General features: G+C 37.8%; 2 protein-coding genes and 1 long non-coding RNA gene across 10 annotated transcripts in view; 2 read left to right on the top strand and 1 right to left on the bottom strand.

Moving 5' to 3' along the window:
- Positions 1-6,262, bottom strand: part of CD86 (CD86 molecule) — a 76,410-nt gene extending 70,148 nt beyond the window's left edge. For all 4 annotated transcript variants that reach the window (XM_082394974.1, XM_082394975.1, XM_082394972.1 and 1 more), the window contains exon 1: positions 873-6,262. In XM_082394974.1, coding sequence (XP_082251100.1) covers positions 873-886 — 14 coding nt within the window. In that variant the 5' untranslated portion in view covers positions 887-6,262. The remainder of the gene's footprint in view (positions 1-872) is intronic.
- Positions 1-8,677, top strand: part of LOC309630149 — a 118,082-nt gene extending 109,405 nt beyond the window's left edge. The window contains exon 4 of one of the 2 annotated variants that reach the window (XR_014245453.1): positions 6,253-8,677. This is a non-coding gene — a long non-coding RNA (uncharacterized lncRNA). The remainder of the gene's footprint in view (positions 1-6,252) is intronic. The other variant, XR_014245454.1, reaches the window with a different exon arrangement.
- A 5,204-nt stretch (positions 8,678-13,881) lies between these two features.
- The window catches only part of ILDR1 (immunoglobulin like domain containing receptor 1), a 73,244-nt gene continuing 66,000 nt past the window's right edge, over positions 13,882-21,125 (top strand). For 2 of the 4 annotated variants that reach the window (XM_082394930.1, XM_082394927.1), the window contains exon 1: positions 13,882-19,716. In XM_082394930.1, coding sequence (XP_082251056.1) covers positions 19,662-19,716 — 55 coding nt within the window. In that variant the 5' untranslated portion in view covers positions 13,882-19,661. The remainder of the gene's footprint in view (positions 19,717-21,125) is intronic. The other 2 variants (XM_082394929.1, XM_082394928.1) reach the window with 2 other exon arrangements.

Genomic DNA, 21,125 nt, shown 5'->3' with positions numbered 1-21,125 from the left:
AGTGTGTCCTTGAGTTAATTATTTAGCTGCTTTAAGCCATAGTTATCTCATCCATAAAACACAATGATGATATCATCTGCCTGAGAGTCACTGTGAAGATTAAAATTCAGTGAAATCACACTAGTAAACTACACAGCATATCATGCATGTTCAATACCCGGTAGCTAAATGAATTACTCTACCTCCTTCTGCTACCTCACCCTGCTCAGAATCTCCCATGGCCTCTTTGTGACTCATTATCTGGGTTCTGCATTTTCTTTTTACACCTCTTATTCCTCTTCCTTTTCCTCGGCCTCTCTCTTTCTACTTTCTCTATCTCATTCCCCACCCCCAGGCCAAACTGACCTTGGTGTCCATTGAATTTACTCCCTGTCATTTGTTATACTTGTACAGACATTTTAAAATTTCCTGATTCTTGAAATCAATAACTGTAACATTTAAATATCTGAAAAACAAATTTCAAAAATCAAAATTAAATCACTTAAAAAACCCCCAACAACCAATAAACATTTTGACATTTCCATCTCATCTTCAATTAGTAGTCAAATATCTTTGGTAGACATTTTTTAAATGTCTACCGAAGACATGTATATCTTCGGTAGACATTTTTTAAAAGCTCCCCTGCCTTGGAGGTATGGGATCATCTTAGAGTGATGGAGCAAGAAGGTGCAAATGGCTTCAAGACTCTAGCTAACCTTCCATAGCATAGATTGCTCTTTCTCCCAGATATTCCTGCTGCATAAATACGTCCTTAATACATAATTAGCATTCTTGGGCAGGAAGAACAGAAAACAGCACCATCCTCGACCTCAGCCTGACACTGAGGTCACTTAACTCATAATTGCCTTTCAAGAATAAGAATGATCACTCACCATCCGAGACCCATCTTCACTGGTTTCTGCTGTTGGGGTAACTGTCTGGGAATGACTTCGTTTGTCTGTCTGTCTGTGCTAGTTGGCAGTGGGAGGAGGAACAACCCCTCCTACACCCCTGAAAGCTTTCCTCCTCAATGACTGTTTACTTTGTAACTTTCTTTATTAAAGGCTGTTCCTCTTTTTTTCTACAGATTTTGCCAACACTTGTGGAAGAAATTTAACCCTTTTCTTGCATTTGAATTTGTTGACCTAGGTCTAAATATATTTTAAAAATAATAATTCAGTGGCTTGAGTTCCAGACATGGCATTAAGATAAAGCTGACTAAAAATCCCCCCCTCTTGAAATTCCCTCAAAAAGCCTAGAAAATAAGATAATTAAAAGAGAAAAAAAAAAAAAACACTCTGCATCTATAAGATGGAATAAGAACGTTCTATAGATTTTGGTAAGACAGTAAAAAGTGTGATTTATTATGGATGTGTATTGGAAGTGGGTAGCCTCCCCCTGTGATTTCCACCACAAGGATGATGGAAGATTTCACTGAACTTCAAGGGCAAGGGGGTGACCTCCTATGAGAGCTGCACAACCAAGGAGGGCAAACAAAAACTACCACTTTTATTATGTCATTCCTACTATAGCCAAAAGTTAGATTGGTCAAAGAGAGGATTCCTGAAATAGAGACCTGAAAAAAAAAGCAGAACCCTAAAATTAAAAGATGTACTTGAGAGAGAAACACAAAATTCATCAAGTGGAATCTATTACCAGAAGAAAAGAAATTTCCACGTATGAACTAAAAAAGGCACAATTAAGGAACTCAAAGGGTTCAGATGGTCAAAAAAATGTTTTTAAGAAAATGGATTTTCATCCAGAGAAATCATTGTGAGCATTTTAAATTCCAAAGACAAAGAAAACTAAAAAAAGAGGAAAAAAAATTAAAGTAGGATGACTGCAGAGAAAGTTAAACCAGCTTGGCCTCTTAATCAACCCTAAATGTCAGAAAACCACAGAACAATATCCATAGTGTTTTGAGGTAGCATTCTCTTCCCAGATAAGATGCCAGTTAAGTGTGAAGTCAGTAGAAATATATTACCAAGCAGACAAAAACAACAACAACAAAAATACCACCACTAAGATAACCTTCCAAAATAAATTACTTAAATATGTGTGTTCCCAAATAATTAGAAATGAATTAAAATTGAAAGCCTAAGAATGGAAAAGCTATGATTAAAGAAAGAAATAAAACTTTGGTAAGCTTGAAAGCCAGTAAAACATATAGAGATAACACTAAAAAAAATTGTTGTAAATTAGTTTAGAAGATCAGAATGTTAAGAAAAATTATTAGAAATAGATTTCCTATATTATTTTTAATGAAGTTTGAAAATAACAGGTGATAGGATTCTGGGAAGATGGCAGAGCAGGAAGCACCAGGAATCTCTCTCACCACCTAGACAATTGCACTGGCAGAATCTGTCTGTTGTAACTATTTTGGAACTCTGTAGTCTATTGAAGGCTTTCAATTTCCAAGGGAAGGCTTGGACTGTAAATTGTGGTTAATTTCAATCAATTTCAGCTCTTGGCACAGGGGAGCAGCTACCCATCTGCCACTCCCAGTCCCACTGCAGGCAATTGTGCACAAGTTCCTGGAGCACCTTGCACACAGCTTGCATGTATCAGGGTGGGCAAAACAAGACCCTGTACTCCAAATATCTGGGATATATGTCCTGATCCCCGACTGCTGCTTCAGGTACAGAAGTGCAGACAAAGAGATGAGAAGCCGTTTTTGTTGCACCTCCCCTGCCGCCAGCTGAAGTGACTTACAGTGGATTTAAAGGACTGGTGCCCTTCCTCTTCCTTCCTTTTTCTCTTTTTCCACTCTTTGGAGCCAGACATTAAAGACTAGGAAATTCAAAAACAACTGCATATGTGGGGAAAATTAGAAAGTGGGAAAGGCAAAGACTCAAAAAAGACCTGAAAAGACCTTAAGTTTATACCTCAGTGTGATCCTTGGCACAGAGACAGCCTACAACAACTTAAAAAAACAAAAAGAATAACAAAAAGCAAACAGTGGGAAAGGTGGCTAATCTGATCTCCAGAGTTACCACATTAGATTCAAATGTCCAGCTTTCAACAAAAAAATCATATCACAATGTATATAAAGGAAAATATAAACGTCCCTCTTAGAATTTTCCATTAAAAGGAAAAAATAAATCAACAGAAACTGATCTTGTTAAAGACTTGATGGCACATCTACTTTAAAACAACTATCTTAAAGATGCTCAAAGAAATAAAGGAAGATGTGGAGAAAGTCAATAAAATGATGTATGAACAATATGGAAGTATCAATAAAAGAGATAGGAAACCTAAAAAGAAACCAAAAAAATTATAGAGCTAAAAAGTACAATAACTGAAATTTTAAAATTCACTAGAAGGAGTCAAAGGAAAATTTCAGTAGGCAGAAGAAAGAATCAATGAACTTGAGGATAAGACAAAAGAAATTATCAAGACAGAGAAACAGGAAAAAAGATGAAGACAAATTATCAGAGCCTAAGGTACCCATGGGACACCATGAAATCAATCAACATATTCATTGTGAGAGTCCCAGAAGGAGAAAAGAGGGAGAAAGGGGCAGAACACTTCACAAATTTGATGAAAGATATGAATATAAACATCCAAGCAGCTCAACAAACTGCAAGTAAGATGAACTCAAAGAGACCTACACTGAGACATATTATGATGAAGTTTCTGGAAAGCTAAATACAAAGAACCTTCAGGGCATCAGTTGAGAAGGACTTGTAATATACAAGGGATTCTCAATAAGATTAGCACCACATTTCTTATCAGAAACTTTGGAGGCCAGAAGGCCATGGGCCAATATATTTTAAGTACTAAAAAAAAAAAAAAAGAAAAACCTGTCAATCAACAACCCTATATATGGAAAACCTGTCCTTCAAATGTAAGGGAGAAATTAAGTCATCCCCAGGTAAACAGAAGCTGAGAGAGTTGTTTCCTACTAGATTTTCTCTGCAAGAAATGCAGAGAAAGTCCTGTAGGGTGAAATGAAAGCAAACTAGAGAGTAACTCAAAGTTGTATGAAGAAATAAAGATCTCAATAAAGGTTAATACACTGGCAATTCTAAAAGCTAGTATTATTGTAACTTTGATTTGTAACTCTACATTTTGTTTTCTACATAGTTTAAGAGATTAATGCATTTAAAAGACTCATTAGTTTATGTTTTGGAGCACACAATGAATAAAGATGTAATTTTGTAATATCAACAACTGAAAGGGGTGGTGACAGAGTTGTAAAGGAGCAGAGTTTTTGTTTATTATTAAAGTTAAGCAAGTATAATTCAAATTAGAATGCTACAGCTTTAGTATGTTTAATTGTAATCTCCATGGTAATCACAAAGAAAATAGATATAGAATATGTATAAAAGGATATAAGAAAGAAATTTAAACATTTCACTGCAAAAAATCAACTAAACACAAAGGAAGATGATAATGTAGGAAAAGAGGGACAAAAAAATCTATAAGGAAGGTAGAAAACAAATAGCAAAATGACAAAAGTAAGTCTCTCCTTTTTAGTAATTACTGATAGTTGGAGACTTCATTAGACCACTCTCCATAATGAATAGAACAACCAAATAGAAGATAAGTAAGGAAACAGAGGACACAGTAGACTGACTAGATCCAACAGACATACATAGAACACTTTACCCAACAACAACAGCATACATCTTCTCAAGTACACTTAAGATATTTTCCAGGGTAGACCATATGTTAGGCCTCAAATTAACTTTCAATAGATTTTAAAGATGTCATACAAAATATCTTCTCAGACCACAGTGGGATGAAGTTAGAAATCAATAACAGAACCAAAACTGGAAAATTCACAAATTTGTGGAAATTAAACAACATATTTTTAAGCAACTGCTGGATCAAAGGGGAAATCACAAAGGATATTAGAAAATACTTAGAGATGAATGAAAACAAAAACAAAACACGAAAACTTATGGGACACAGTGAAAACTAGGACTAAGATGGATATTTATAGCTATAAACACTGATGTTAAAAGACAAGGATCTCAAATCAACAATGTAGGGAACTAGAAACTTTACATCTTAAGGAACTAGAAAAAGAACAAACTAATCCCAAAAATAGCAGAAGGAAGGAAATAATAAAGATTAGAACAGAAATGAAATAGAAAAAAATAGAGAAATCAATAAAATCAAATTTGGTACTTTTTAAAAGATCAAAAAAATTGACAAACCTTCAGCTAGGTGGATTAAGAAAAAAAGACTAAAATTACTAAAATCGGTAGTGACCAATGGGTCAAAGAAGAAATCAAAAAAAGGAGTCAAAAAGAAACTTTGAACAGATAAAAATGAAAACACAAATTACCAAAACTTATGGTATGAAGCAAATGCATTTCCAAGAGGGAAGTTTATAACAATAAATGTCTACGTTAAGAAAGAAAAGAAGTTCTTTTTTAACTAGGTCTTTTAAGAACTTATCAGTAAATTTTAAAATTGTGCTATTTTATCATCTATTTTACTTTTACTCCTGTTTTAAACACACTACATTGTCATTTTTTGCTTTATATGATCAGTTATTTTTTTAGCACATTTAATTCTAAGAAAAAAAGATTTTATTTTCTTTCATTTATTCCATTTTATTTATTCTATTATTTCATTAAATTTTTTGTGTATACAGCCATACCTCATTTTATTGTGCTTTGGTTTATTACACTTTGCAGATACTGCATATTTTACAAAATGAAGGTTTGCAGCAACCCAGACTTGTCAGATAAAGGTTAGCATTTTTCAGCAATAAAGCATTTTTAAATTAAGGTATGTTCATTGTTTTTTTAAACATAGTGCTATTGCACACTTAATAGACTACAATATAGTGGAAACATAACTTTTATATGCACTGGGAAACCAGAAAATTTGTGTGACTCACTTTGTTAAGGTGGTTTGGAAACAAACCAGTGGTATCTCTGAGGTATGCCTGTTAATTTCTGACCAATACATATTCCTTCACCTAAAGGGTTTTCTGTTTGCTTGTTTTCTGCTCTTTGTGTGTTTTTACATTTCTTGGGGAGTATGCATACTGGCAATGAATTTTATCAACATTTGTCTGAAAAAGTATTTCTCCATCATTTCTGAAGAATATTTTTTGCTGAGCAAAGAATTGGAGTTGACAGGTTTTTTTTACTTTCAGCACTTTAAATATGTCACTCCATTGTCTTCTTACTTGCATGGTTTCAGGGGGAGAAAAAGAATTACAGTCTGCTGTAATTCCTATCCTTGTTCTTCTGCAGGTACTTTTTTTTTTTTTCCTATTTTTAAGATTTTCTCTTTGCTTTTGGTTTTCAGCACTTTGAATATTGGTGTGAACTGAATTGTGTCCCCCCCTCAAATTTATATGTTGAAGTCCTAACCCCAATTACCATGGATGTGACTGTATTTGAAGATACGGTCTTTAAGGAGGTGATTAAGTTTAAATGAGGCTGTTAAGATGGTTCCTAATCCAATCTGACTGATGTCCTTATAAGAAGGGAAAGTTTGGACACAAAAAGAGACACCATGGATGATAGTCATGGACAAAGGGATGACCATGTGAAGAGACAGCAAGAGGATGGCCATCTGCAAGCCACAAGGAGATGCCTCAGAGGAAATCAGTCCTGCCATACCTTGATCTTGAACTTGCACACTTCAGAACTGTGAGAAATAAATTTCTGTTGCTTAAGTCAACCAGTCTGTGGCATTTTGTTAGGGTAGCCTAGCAAATACAAATATTAGTGGGTTTTGGGGTTTTTTTGGGTTTTTTTTGTTTTTTGTTTTGGTTTGGTTTGATTTTGATATTTATCCTTCATGGTGTTCTCTGAGCTTCTTAGGTCTGTGGTTTGAGGTATGGCATTAATTTTAGAAAATTTTTGGCCATTATTTCTCCAGATATTTGTTCTGTCTCATATTCTTTCTCTTTAGTCCTTCTGGGATTCCAATTACATGTATATTATACCATTTGGCAGTTTCCTTCAGCTCTTGGTTCCTCTGTTCTGTTTTTTTTCCCCCATCCTATTTTTCCTCTTATCAGTTTATATAATTTTTATTGACCTACTTTCAAGTTCCATGATTCTTTCTTTTGCTATGTCAAGTCTATTGATGGGCCTGTTTAAGGCATTTTTCTTCTCTGTTACTGCATTTTTAAATTGATTCTTTCTTATAGTTTACATTTCTCTGCTAAAATTATCTTTAAAATACCTTTTCCATTAGGTCCTTTAACATATTAATTACAATTATTTTAAATCTCCTATAAGATAGTGCCAACATATGTATCATATTTGTGTTTGGTTCTGATGATTGCTTTGTCTCTTCAGATTTTTATTTTTCTTGACTTTTTGTATGCCTCTGCTATACAAATTTGTATGTTGAGGCCCTAACATCCAATGTGATAGTATTTGGAGATGAAGCCTTTGGGAGGTAATTAGATGTGGGACCCTCGTGATGGGATTAGTGCCCATATACAAAGAGACACCAGAGAACTTGCATGCTCACTCTCTTTCTCTCTCTTACCATATGAGGACACAGAGAGAAGGCAGCCATCTGAAAGTCAGGAAGAGAGCTCTCACTGGTACCAAACCAAACTTGGGTCTGCTTGTCCAATGCACAGCAAAGCCAGTCCATTGACACTGGGTTGTGGTGCAGGAAAGTATAGCATTTATTGTAGGGTGCCAAACAAGGAGAATAGGCAGCTCATGTTTAAAAGACCTGAACTCTCCAACGACTTTCAGGGAAGGGTTTTTAAAGACAGTGTGAGAGAGGGTGTGCACAATCCATGCACAGTTTTTTGATTGGTTGATGATGAGGTAATAGAGTGGTGTTTCGGGGATCTAGATCATCAACATTCTGGTTCCAAACAGTCTGGGGTTTACTTGCTGGTGGTCAGCATGCAGTTAACTTTTTTCCACCTGGTGGGGTTTTTAGTATCTGCAAAACAACTTAAGGATATGGCTAGGATATTATCTACAGCTCTTGAGGAGGAACTAAAGACTTGACTTTCTTGACTTTGTTTTATGGCTAAACTATTATTATTTTGTTTTGCTTGATTGTTTTTCTTTGTTTTTTCATTTTTTTCACTTCTCTGATTAAATTTGCTCTTTGGAACTCAGGGAAGGCCTAGGAAGCTAAAGCAATTTTACGAAGAACAGATGGGGAACACAGGGGTGGGGCATGCCCCTGGGAAGGCCCCACAGGGTCCTGCTTGTCTTCATCATCAGAGCCCAACCATGCTGGCACGCTGATCTTGGACTTCCAACCTCCAGAACTGTGAGAAATAAATTTCTTCTTAAGCCACCCAGTCTATGGAATTTTGTTACGACAGCCTGAATCAAGTAAGACAGCCTCATAATTTTTTGTTCAAAATCAGATGTGTTATATAAAATAATAGATGCTGAGGTAAATATGTTTTGTGCTTAGAGATAAACATGCCTTCCTTCTCTAGGTCCTTAGCAATGTGGGGATTTGTGTTAAGTTTGTCTGGAGTTGAGTTGGGTTTGAAGTTTGTTGTTGGTATGGTTAACCTCAGTGTACCGTAGACTTCAAATTTCTCTAATGATAACTTGTGTGGGCTATTTGCCAGGGTGTTTCTCCAAATGTCTGCTCTACACCTGGCTTCATCTCTCTCTGCTTTGAGTCTTCCCTTTGAACTGCTCCCCAGAAAGAATCTGTCTTTTGCAGCTCTCCTAGCTGTATTCCATTCTTATCTTACTTGATGCTTATCAGAGTGGTTATGGAGGAGGGGCATGAGGAAGGCAGAGTTCTCTGATTCTCTAATTGTTTCAGTTTTAGTCAGACATTGTGAACCTGCTTCCTGTGGGCCTTCACTAAGTGTTCCTGTCCCTCCTCCAAATCAAGTGCTAGGCTAGAACCTATTCCTGACTTTTTCCCAGGGATGAACATGGTTTTCCTGCTTTTGTACCCGAGCGGCAACGGGCTTCCACAAGTGCCGTAAGGATATAGTTTTTGTTTTCATTATCCCTGCAGATTAAGCCTTTTGTTCCATATGGGAGACAGGATAGATGGGTTTGGGCAGAGTTTCTGCAGCAGTTTCTAATCTCCATCATCCACCCATCCCTGTGAAGAAAATTTCCACAGGATTTTCTCCAGTTTTCCTTGTGAGCTCCCGATGACGTTCTCACAGAAAAACGATGCAAGCCAGGGGCTTCGCTGTATCACACTAACCTACACTCAGTCTTTACAATTAATTGTTACAATTTTCCAGCTGATTCTTGTTACTGATATGTGGCATCTGGAGGCATCTGCCCCAGGTAATCAAATGCTCGCATCCTGTTTTTCCATATAGGAGCTTGTCTCTCCCTAAATTTTGGGTTATATTTTTGCCCTGTCATAGCAGTTCTTTTAAGAGTTCTTCATTGGTTTGCAGTTTGTCCAGCATTTTCTTGTTGTTAGGGTGGGAACAACTGTCCTTATAGCTTTCTACATCTTCTGAGGTGAAACCAGAATTAATCACTGTAATTTTTCATGTACAATTTCTGGGGCTCAACAAAAATGACCAGACACACAAGTCTGCTGAATACAAGGTCAGTATACAAAATCAACTTAATGTCTATATACCAACCGCAAATAATAGAAAATAAAATTTTTTTAAGGATACAATTTGCCATCAAACAATATCAATAGAAATAAACCTCATGAAGATGTGTGGCATTTCTACCAAAAAAAAAAAACCCTTAAAAATTATTAAGGGAAATTGAAAAATATAAAAATAAATGGAGATATTGGAGGGCTCAAAATATAAAAATGTTAACTCCCCCAAATTGACCTACTGATGTAAGGCAATCCCAATTAAGATCCTAGCAGATTTTTCTGGAAATTATCACACTGATTCCAAAATGTGTGTGTCAATGCAAAGAGCTAAGAAAAGTCAGTTTTAAGGAAAAAATGAGGTAGAAGGACTTGCTCTAGCTGATATCAGGACTTGTTATAAAGCTCTAATTAAAAGAGTATAGATACAGAGGTAGGCAAATAAATAGACCAATGGAAGAGAATAGAGAATCCAGAATCAGAGAGACACATGTATCAACACTTGACTTTTGGAAGAGCTAACACTGCTGAGCAGTGGATAAATAAATTAATTTTCAATAACTGGGCTTGGTCAATTGGATCCATATGAGAAAAAGAAACTTAACCCACCCTGTACTTCACAACTTAATTCAATGTGGGTTATAGACTGAAATGTAAAAACCAAAATATAATCCTTCTAGGAGACAATAGAGGAGAATATCTTCATTACCCTAGGGAAGGCAAGTATTTCTGAAATAAAATACTAAAATATTAAGGACATTAAAGGAAAAGATTTTAAAATTTATAAATAATAAATTATTAAATAAATAAAAATATTTGTTCATCAAACAATATCATTAAGAGAGCAAGAAGGCAAGTCCTACAAATTAGGAGAAGATATTTTTAACCACGGAAAGGACCATATCCAAGACACATAAGAAACTCCTAAAAATCAAGAAATTAATAGAAAAATAAGCAAAAGATTCCACCAAAGCCAAAAATAAGATATCCAAAAGTCCAAAAGGCCAATAAACATATGAAAGTTTACTAGTCATCTAATCAACTTCATTAGTCATCAGGGAAATGCAAATTAAACCACAATACAATACCATTACACACCTACCCGTAGAGCTATACTTGAAAAGACTGTCAGTTCCAAATATTGCCAAGGATGTGGAACAATTAAAACGTTCATACACTGGTGGTGTGTGGGTAAATTTGGAAAAAATCTTTGGCATTTTCTACTAAGGTTGAACATACGCTTCCTCTGCTGGTAATCTATTGCTGCATAATAACAATATTGTTTCAGTGACTTAAAATAATAAATATATATTCTCTCACTCTTTCTGTGGGTCAGGTATTTGAAAGTAGTTTAGCTGTAGGGTTTTTGGCTCAGGGTCTCTCATGAGTTTAGTCAAGATGTCAGTTCTTTGGAAGACTTCACTGCAGCTAGACAATTTCCTTCCAGGATAGCTCACTCACATGGCCACTGGCAGGAGGCCTTACTTCCTCAGTGTGTGGGCCTCTTCATAGGACTAGCTAAGTATCCTCATAATATCGCAACTGCTTTTCCCCCAGAGGAGACAAGGAAGAAACTGTAATGTCTTTTATGACCTAGTCTTGGAGGTAACACGGTGTCACTTCTGTTATTTTATTCATTAGAAGTGAGTCACTAAGTCCAGCCTACTCTTGAGGGTCATGGATTTAGGCTCCCCCTTTCGAAGACAGGAGGGTCAAAGACTTTATGGACATATATTAAAATCACCACACATACCCTATGACCAAATAATTTGACCCTGAATTATAGAAGCAAAAAAGGGTGGGTGTATGGCCCCCCGGACATTTACAAGTATGCTTATAGCATCATTATTCATAATAGCCAAATTGTAGAAACAAATCAAATGTCTATCAACAATAGAATGCATAAATAAATTGTGGTATATTCTAACAATGGGAAACTATTCAGAAATGAAAATTAGTAAACTACAGATTCATAAACTACAGGTACATGCGAAACCATAGATGAATCTCACTAATTCTTTTGCTCACTAATATTGAGCAAAAGAGACAAACTCCAAAAACTGTACTACATTATTTCCTTTATATAAGTGTTAAAAGAGGCAAAACCAATCTACAATGTAAGAAATCAAGATGGTGGTTACCTTTGAAGAGGAGAAAGGAGGGAATGACTACGAGGGGTAATGAGGTGGAGCTTCTGAAATGGTGCTAACTGTTCTGTAACTTGCCCAGGGTGGTGGTTGCGAAGGTGTGTTTACAGCGTGATGGTTCAATGAACCATACACCTCTTATTTGTGCAGATTTCAGCATTGCTTTATACTTCAAATTAGGAAAATTTTAAAAAGATACCAAGGAAAGAAAAGAATACTCTTCAGGCATAGACAAAACAGGACTTTGTGCTGAATTTGGCTTTCAACTAGCCAGTTTATAATATCTGCTTTAGACCAGGGTTGCTAAATGTGATCTTCAGCAGGCCTCAAGGCATGTGGGTTACAGTAGCCTTTGGTGGTAGCATAAATCTATTCCTATAGAATTTGAAGTTGTTGAATGTTGGTTCTGGAAAAGACCTTCTGGATCATTTGATCCAGTGATTTTTCAAACCGGCCTCTCTGGCAGAGGCAACCCCTTAGATATTCCACAGAACAGTTTCTCAGAACAGTTTAAAAACCACTGATCTAGTTTAACTCCCTTGTGCTACAAATAAAGAAACAGGCTTAGAGAGTGTGTGTTACTACTGTGTTATAACTGTTCAGAGTTATACAGCTATTACTTGGTGGTAATGACCTGAGATTCACTGCCATCTGAAGGTACCATATTGTGCTGCCCTGATGGAGAAGCCAAAAAATGGGAAAGTTACACATCTCAGGATCATAGTCTTTGGAGTAGAAACTCTCCTATTCTGTCACTCAAGGTGGCGGCAAAGCAAAGTTACTAAAGAGAAGCTGACATAAGAGATGTGTTGGAAAGTGTTTCATTTAGGGACTGCGCTAGGGAATACCCTGTTTGGTAACAAATATGTGGGGCATTCTTTTACCCAGCTCACCCTTCAACTAGCTTCTCAACTCTGCCTGCACATTGGAACCACCTGGGAACTTAAAAAAAAAATACTCCTTCCTGGGCCTCCCCATAGACTAATTGAACCAGAGTCTCTGAAGTGGGCTGGAAAGAACTGGATAGTCTGACCCTCATTGAGCTTTACCGAGATGTGCATAGAGTGAGCTCATCATCTTAGAGGAGCTCTGAGTCTGAATAGCAAACTGGGCCTTGACACAAGAGGAAGAAACACTAGAGAGGAAAAAAAAATCCCTCTGGTGGTAGCAAAACTCCAGGCTTTCTGCCTTTGTTGCTATGACCTGAGGACATGGACCTCTTCTCTATGGCTCCAGCCTCAGGAATGCAGCCCCATTCCCCCAGCCACCGCCCCCCAATTCGTCTCTGGTTTCTCTCCTTATAATAAAATATTGAGAGAACCAGATTCTTAGCTTCTCAATGACAAGTGCGATTAAAGTACATGGGTCTCATCCTTTGGCAGAACATGGAGTCTACCCCTTTGCTCAGAATGGGCAGAACCCAGGAGGACCCTTCTCTCAGGGAGGTCACCCTCAGAGATGCATTGGTTCTGTATTCCTCTGTCCAGTCAAGGGACCCTAACATCTTCCTAATCTGGGTTCTTCTCACCTTTGAACTGTAGAATGCCAGAGCTGGGAGGGACCAAGGAGGTTATCTCATGCAGTTTCCCATTCGATAGATAAAAACATCTAGGCCCAAAGTGACTTACATAAAGTCACACTGAATGCCAGTGGAAATGTCATGAGACAAACACACTTGGTCTGATTCTACACCCACTGCTCACTCTCTTTTTTTGTCTTGAAAGTATTTTTTAAATACCTAAGATTCCAAAGGTACAGAAAAGCACACAATATAATATAATCTCACACTTATACCACCTAAATTTAACTGATTTTACCTTTTTAGCATATTTGTTTCAAATATTTAAAAAAAAATAAAATGTTACAGATTCAGCTAAAGTCCCTTCCAACCCATTTCTCTCCTCTCCCTCTCTCAGGAGTAACAACACTCTAATACTGGTGAATCCCATTCCCCTGAATGTTTTTATACTTCGTTCTACATATATATGAATCTTCTATAACACTACACGATATTGTTTTGTGTCTTAACATTTGACAAAACAGTATCTTGCAACTTCTTTATTCATATAACATTATATCTGTAATGTTCATCCATGGTATAGATCTAGTTAATTCATTTTAACAGTGGCATATTATCTCATTCCATTGATATCCATCCCTATCTTATTATTTCCCTCCAGTAGAAAGTTGTTTCCAAGTTTTGCACAAATTGCTTTGCAGTGAACACCCTTGCACATGTATCTGTGTTCACAAGAGTTGAGAATTTCTATAGAGTGGAGACCTAGAGGGGAAATCACAAGATCCTAGGATATGTTCACCTTCAACTTTATGAGGCTTTGTAAAATTGTTCTTCAAAGTAGTTGAACCAATTTACACTTCTCACATCTTTACTAATGCTTATTTGGCTCAGACTTTTACATTTTAACCAATTTGTCAAATATGAAGTAGCATTTGTTGTTTTAAATTTCCAGTTTTTGATTACTAGTCAAGTTGAGCATCTTTTAATATGTTTAATACTGAATCAGATTTCCTCTAATGTGAATTGCCTGTTCATCTCCCTTACCATTGGATTGTCTCCTGCTTACTTTTTAGGAGTTTTAAAATATTTGTTGGTTATAGTTTTTTTGCCTTTTAAATGCACAGCAAATATATTTTTCCAGTTTGTGGTTTGTTTGTTCACTTTGTATATGTTGTCTTTTGTTTATAGAACTTTTAAATTTAATTTAGTCTTATGTATCAGTATTCCTTAATGAATTATTCTTTTTGTTTTCTGTTTAAGAATTCAGTCTTTTCTACAAGGTCATATGGGTATTCTATATTTTCTTATAAAAAATTGAAATTCTTACCTTTAATATGTAGATTTGAATCAGTTTGGAATTTTGTATGCGGTATGAAGAAAAGATACACCTTATCTTTTAATACAACAGACACTAATTGTCCCAGCATCACTTACTTAATAGTTTATGGTTGTCCCATTGCATTGTAATGCCATCTCTGTTATATATCAAGTTCCCATTATTATGGGTGTCTATTTCCAGAATCTCTTTTACGTTCCACTTGTCTGTCTATCTATATGCCAGTGCCACGTTGTTTTAATTGCTCTAGCTTTATCATTTGAAGAGGCAAATTCCCTCTTCCTCCTAATTTTTCTTCAAAATTATTTAGCTACTTATCACCCTATAATTTCCTTTTAATCTTAGAAATGGCTTGTGAAGTTTTACAGAGATTTTTTTCAGAATTTTGTTAGAAATATATAGAATTTGATTAACTGGGGAAATATCATCCTTAGTGATATTGAGTGTTCTTATCTATGAGCATGGTACATCTTTGTATTTATTTAAATCTTTAAAAAATGTCTTCGGTACCTTTTTTCAAATTTCTTCATAAAACTGTTCCACATATATTTTTAGATTTATTCCTAGTTACTTTATAGATTTACTGCTATTGCAAATGTATATTTTAAATTCATTTCTTCTAAATGGATATTGTTGGTATATACAAACACCAGTGACATTAGTATATTGACCTTGTTTCCAGCAATCTTTCTTGTTAGTCCTTATATATAATTTATAGATTCTCTTCAATGTTTTGTGTAGATAATCATAATGTAACATCTTTATCCTTCATTTTCAGACTTTTACTTTTTATTTTCTTATTATACTAGTTATAATATCCTGTAAAATGTTGACTAGGAATGGTGATACTAAATGTATTTGTTCTCAAACTCCTTTTACTAGATTCTACCACCTCCTGCTTTTAGCCCTACTCCAAGATAATTGTCTTGTTATATCCCACTAATCCAGGAGGTTTCTCAGTCCCTACTAACCCAGACCTCCCTATATAGTTGTGCATGTCCTACTAACCTAAACTAACCAGATCGCACTTAATAAAGATGTCCAACCCTCCATAGGATTTTCATTTGGATGGTCCACTATTCTCTCAGGTGCAATGTGTTTGAAGTGATTCAAAACCTTTCTATATATCTGTGTTCTTTAAAGGCATCACCATCCACCCAGGCTCAATAGTCAGAAACTTATATTCTTCTCTCAATTCCCACATCTAATTTATCACCAATCTTGTCAATTCTATATTCGAAATATCTGCCCAAGTATTCTCTCCTCTCCATTCCCAACACCAACGACTGGCTTAAGCCCTCAGTATCTCCCACCCTGACTATAGTATGTTTCCTAACTGGTCTCCCTGCCTTTCATCTCAATTCTCACCTACCATTCTTCTTACTGCTACCAAGTTTATCTTTCTAAAATGCAAGTCTGATCATGCCTCGCCCAGCTTAAAACTCTTCACTGGCTTCCCAGTGTCTATTATATGAAGCCTTAGTAATCCAGCTGGTCACGCAAGGCCCTTTATTTACCCTGGCTAGCTCTCTAACATACTTTCCTACCACTCCCCACCTTGCTCTATAGTCTAGCAGAACTCAAGTGCTTATAATTCAGCTATGCTATTTCCTGGTTCCATGATTCTTCACATGCTGGTCTCTCTGCTTGGATTACTCTGGCAAAATCTTATTTGTTTTCAAACCCAGATCACATGTCACTTCCTCCAGAAACTAAGGATTAACAGCTCAACAAATATTTATTGAGCACTACCTATATGCCAGGTACTATGCTATATGCCAGGCATACAAAGATGAATAAGACATACTCCAAATGGTGCAGCATCAGTTGGTGACTTTCTTTTCTTGCCCTCCTTTACCTTTAACTGCCTGAAGCATAATTTTTATTTACATGTTCTTTTCTTTTCTCCATTCTTGATAAATACACATATAGATGTAGAAATGTCACAGTATTCTCAAATACAGATGCATATGCACATATAGACTCAGTATTCAGAACATTCATGGATACAGTTTCAACTAGGAAGTGCAATTATAAATGGTGAGATCATAAGCTCAGTACTTTGTGGTCAGAGCCTGGACCAGTCGACACAAAGAAGCACAGCATAACTAGAGTAGTAATTAAGGCTGTGTGCTCTGAAGACAGGTTGCTTGAGTTTGCATCTCAGCTCTATTACTTACAAACTGGGTGGCCCTGGGTAAATAACTGAATCTTTGTGCCTCAAGTTCATCAGCTATAAAATGGGGTCAATGATAGTCCTTGCCTCATAGTGTTGTTGAAAGAATTATTGAAGTTAAAACAAAAAGTGCTTAGAATAGTGCCTAGCACAATGTAAGTGTTTAATAGTAGTAGCTATTATTATTTTGCAGATGAGGACACTTTTGTCTCAGTCAGTATCAGCAGGTCAAATGATTTTTACTTCTATATCTAGCAATGAAAAAACTATTTGTTCTGAGCCAAATGTATACTCTTATTTAATCTTTGTTGAATGAATGGCACATGTTGGCAAAATGACTGGCCCAGGAGAGCTCATGGCAGTGGAATGGAGTTTTTCTTTGTCTGGAGCTAAATGGCATATGTGGAAAGAAACTGCATTAGCACACGCTGATAGAGTCAACTATACACATTGAGACGTAACTAGGTGAGAGTGTATGGTGGTATAATAACTAAGAGCACAAGATCTGGAATTAGATTGCCTCACTTAGACTCATAACTCCACCACTTACTAGCTTTGTCACCTTGGGCAAGTTACTTCTTTGTATTTCAGCTTCCATTCCATAAAATGGAATTGATAATAAGTTCCAATTTCATACAGTTGTTGTGGGAATTTAATGCGATAATGCATGTAAAGCACGTAGAACATTACTTGGTACATAATATGTAATAAGTGGTGAAGAAAAAAAGATGCACATAGTAGACAGAGGACCATATAAAGTTAACCTAAGTGTTCACTACAAGAGAAGAAATGGAGGTAGATGTTCAGTTGAATGAGTGATTCTCAAGAGAAAATAAGGGAATTTTCTAATTCTACTACACTTGGAATAACCTTTGTTAAAGTCATTATTTTGTTGTTGTTGTTCCTATGTAAGCCTCAACGTATTCCCCCAGTTATGTTTGGGTTAGACCACCAGGCTTTCCCAGAATATGTTCCATGGGACATCTGCCCTAAGATATGTATGAGAAAAAAGGGTTTTGTGGTTGAACAATGCTGGGAAATGCTGCATGACATATTCTCTTGGAAATTCAAATGTATATTAGCACCCTAAGGGGTTGATAGGTCCTGGAAAAATGTTTCATTTAGTTTAACCCAGCATTTCTTGAATATATTTGATCAAAGAGCCCTTTTTCCATATACTATTTATAAACATTCCATGGAACTACTGTTCCATGGAATAAACATGGAGAAATGCTGACTTCAGTGAATAGCAAAATGACCTTAATACCAAAGCAAGGGCTAAGGGAGGTATAGGTGTGGGAAGGAGAGGGCTCATACTTTCTTAGACTGGATTGAAAATTTCCCTAGAACAATTCTCAAAGCCAGGAATCACACAAATCCCTCAGGGTCACAAATTCTCAAACACATACAAGGTTCCTGGGAGCACGTGCAGGGTCCCTGGAAGGCGTTGGGGGAGCACCCCTCACTCACATTGTATCCTGCTGCTCCTGCTGTGCTGGGATCCCACTGCGGAAGATCCAAAGGCTCCTAAACACACTGTGCCATCTGCCTTTGGCCATGCACTTCCTGATTTTACTTCCTACTTTTTAGAAGAGAAGAGGCTACAAGAAAACTATTTAAAGTGGAGAGGCCCTATTGGGGAACCAGAGGCCAGACCCAGGAGTGGAGGGGGGAGGAGGGGATTTGGAGAGAAGAGACTGGGTTGAAACCTCCAGTCAGATTCAGGACAAGGATGCTCCTCTGGGTGGAGGCGAGATGAGGGACTCCGGTAGTGCCAAGCGAAGAGGAGCCTTCCTGGCAGAGCAAAACAGGATATACACTTAGGAGAAATAATACTGACTTCTAAGGTCGGTGAGCAGAATAGGAGGTCCCTGAGGGCAGAAACCATGTTCAATGCATTTTTATAACTATTTTCTTCAGGAAAAAGGTGGTGGCTAGGAGGAGGGGGGAATTGTGTTTGTTACAGAACGGGGAGCACAGTGAGAAATCCCTGATAAAGGAGAGGTGTATAAGGTGGCTTGCTGTCTATTTATATTGGCCAGTGTTCATGTCACTTTCCAAATTAATGTCATTGGTTGGCTGGTTCCTGAAGGCAACTGTGCCTTCCTCCTCTGATTTGCTTTACCCCTTACTTCCTACCAAGGAAGAAGGAGAGACTGGGAATACATCCTAGGTGGCCTGGTGCAAAGAGGCCTAGAATCTTTCATCTTGGGAGGCTGAGGTCTGTGAGGGGCTGCTGAGCTGCATTCAGGATGGCAAATAATAAGGCCTAAACCAATATTAACGATGCCTAACTATGGATGGTGGGAGCAGGATTTTTTCTTACTGCCATTAATTTATATCTTTTCTAACTTTTCTATAATGAGCACCCTTTTCTTTTATAACTTGGAAAATTAGGTCTATTTCTCTAGTTCACACCCCACCATCTTTATTTATAGAAAACCTGAACAATCATTACACATAAACTTTCTATTAGTGTGTTTTTAGTGGGGAAAAAAAATGTTTTCCAAGCACGTATGAGTGAATGGAAACATACGGCAGGAAATACTCCCTAGAAAGTTATATCCACATAATTCTACGAAGAGTGAGGGAGAAATTTGCTAGGGGTAAGATTTCCGAAGAACTTCTGGGGAAAATGGTAACAGGCTCTTATAGGTGGGAGGCAAGAGTGGCATGAGATGGTGTTTCGGCGAGGAGAATCACCTGGCAGCCTGCCTGGGGGCGGTGGCAGGTAGGAAAGGTGGCCGCGGGCCAGGGCGGGGCGGAGCAGGAAACGGCGGCGCGCGGAGCGGGAGGCGGAGCCGCGGGGAGCTCCCAGGTGGACTGGAGGCGGGCGGTACCTGCCCGCGGAGCTGGACCGGTCCTCCTGCCGCGCTGCGCGCAGTGAGCGGAAAGCGGGGGGATTCTTTGGAGAAGCGGTGCGCCCTGAACCGGCCGCTGATGAAGACAGACACAGTGTCCCTGGAGCCCCTGAGCTGAAAGGGACCGGAGAGGGCCGGCATGGGCCCCGAGCTGCCCGCACCTTGGCTGCTGCTCTTCACCTGGCTCCCAGCAGGTGAGCCGTGGGAAAATGGGTCCCACCCGGGGCCCAAGGGGAGAGGAAGCCATTGTTGCCTGGCCTTGCAGAGCTGGCCACAGGCAGGACAGCGGAGGCCTGGGCCGCGCTCAGGTGGCTCTTGGCACGGGCGCCAGGAGTTGCGGGGACTGAATCGAGTTTCTGCCTGTGGGAACCTGTTGTTTTCTTCTTTTATTAGCCTAGGCCCTTCCGAAACAGGTGCAGCTAAGGAAGAAGCCAGGAGCCTCTGGGCTTCTCCTCCTGCTCTTTAGGCACTTCTTGGTCTCTAAAGCCAAAGTGATGGAGGCGGAAACACCACTCTTACAATTCCTAATTGTAATTCTTAATTCCCACTTCTGCCCCTGGGCACCCCATCCTCAGAATTAGGACTTTGTAGCCAGCAGTCATCTAGGTCAAAAGAATAATAAAAGAAGACTTACAGACAAAAATCCCATTAGGGTATAAAACCCAATCCTTAAATCACCAGCATGATGTTTTAAAAGCTGCTCTATTTTTACAAAGACTATTGAACGCTCAACATTTTTCAAACACAATGATTATAACCAAAGGGTATATTCTTTTTTTTTGGAATTTTATTTTATTTTTATACAGCAGGTTCTTATTAGTTATCTATTTTATACATATTGGTGTACATATGTCAATCCCAAGCTCCCAATTCATCCCTCTTTCCCCCTTTGGTGTCCATACGTTTGTTCTCTACATCTGTGTCTCTATTTCTGCCTTGCAAACCGGTTCATCTATACCATTTTTCTAGATTCTACATATATGTGTTAATGCATGATATTTGTCTTTCTCTTTCTGACTTACTTCACTCTGTACGACAGTCTCTAGGTCCATCCACGTCTCTACAAATGACCCAATTTCGTTCCTTTTTATGGCTGAGTAATATACCATTGTATATATGTACCACATCTTCTTTATCCATTCGTCTGTCGATGGGCATTTAGGTTGCTTCCATGACCTGGCTACTGTAAATAGTGCTGCAATGAACATTGGGGTACATGTGTCTTTCTGAATTATCGTTTTCTCTGGGTATATGCCCAGTAGTGGGATTGCTGTGTCATATGGTAATTCTATTTTTAGTTTTTTAAGGAACCTCCATACTGTACTCCATAGTGGCTGTATCAATTTATATTCCCACCAACAGTGCAAGAGGGTTCCCTTTTCTCCACACCCTCTCCATCATTTGTTGCTTGTAGATTTTCTGATGATGCTCATTCTAACCGGTGTGAGGTGATACCTCATTGTAGTTTTGGTTTGCATTTCTCTAATAATTAGTGATGTTGAGCATCTTTTCATGTGCCTCTTGGCCATCTATATGTCTTCTTTGGAGAAATGTCTATTTAGGTCTTCTGCACATTTTTGGATTGGGTTGTTTGTTATTCTAA

The sequence above is a fragment of the Balaenoptera borealis genome (genome assembly GCF_965194805.1).
Source record: "Balaenoptera borealis genome assembly, chromosome: 5".
Lineage (NCBI taxonomy): Eukaryota > Metazoa > Chordata > Mammalia > Artiodactyla > Balaenopteridae > Balaenoptera > Balaenoptera borealis.
Note: the sequence above shows the minus strand (reverse complement) of the source record. Positions and strands in the feature narration are given on the sequence as shown.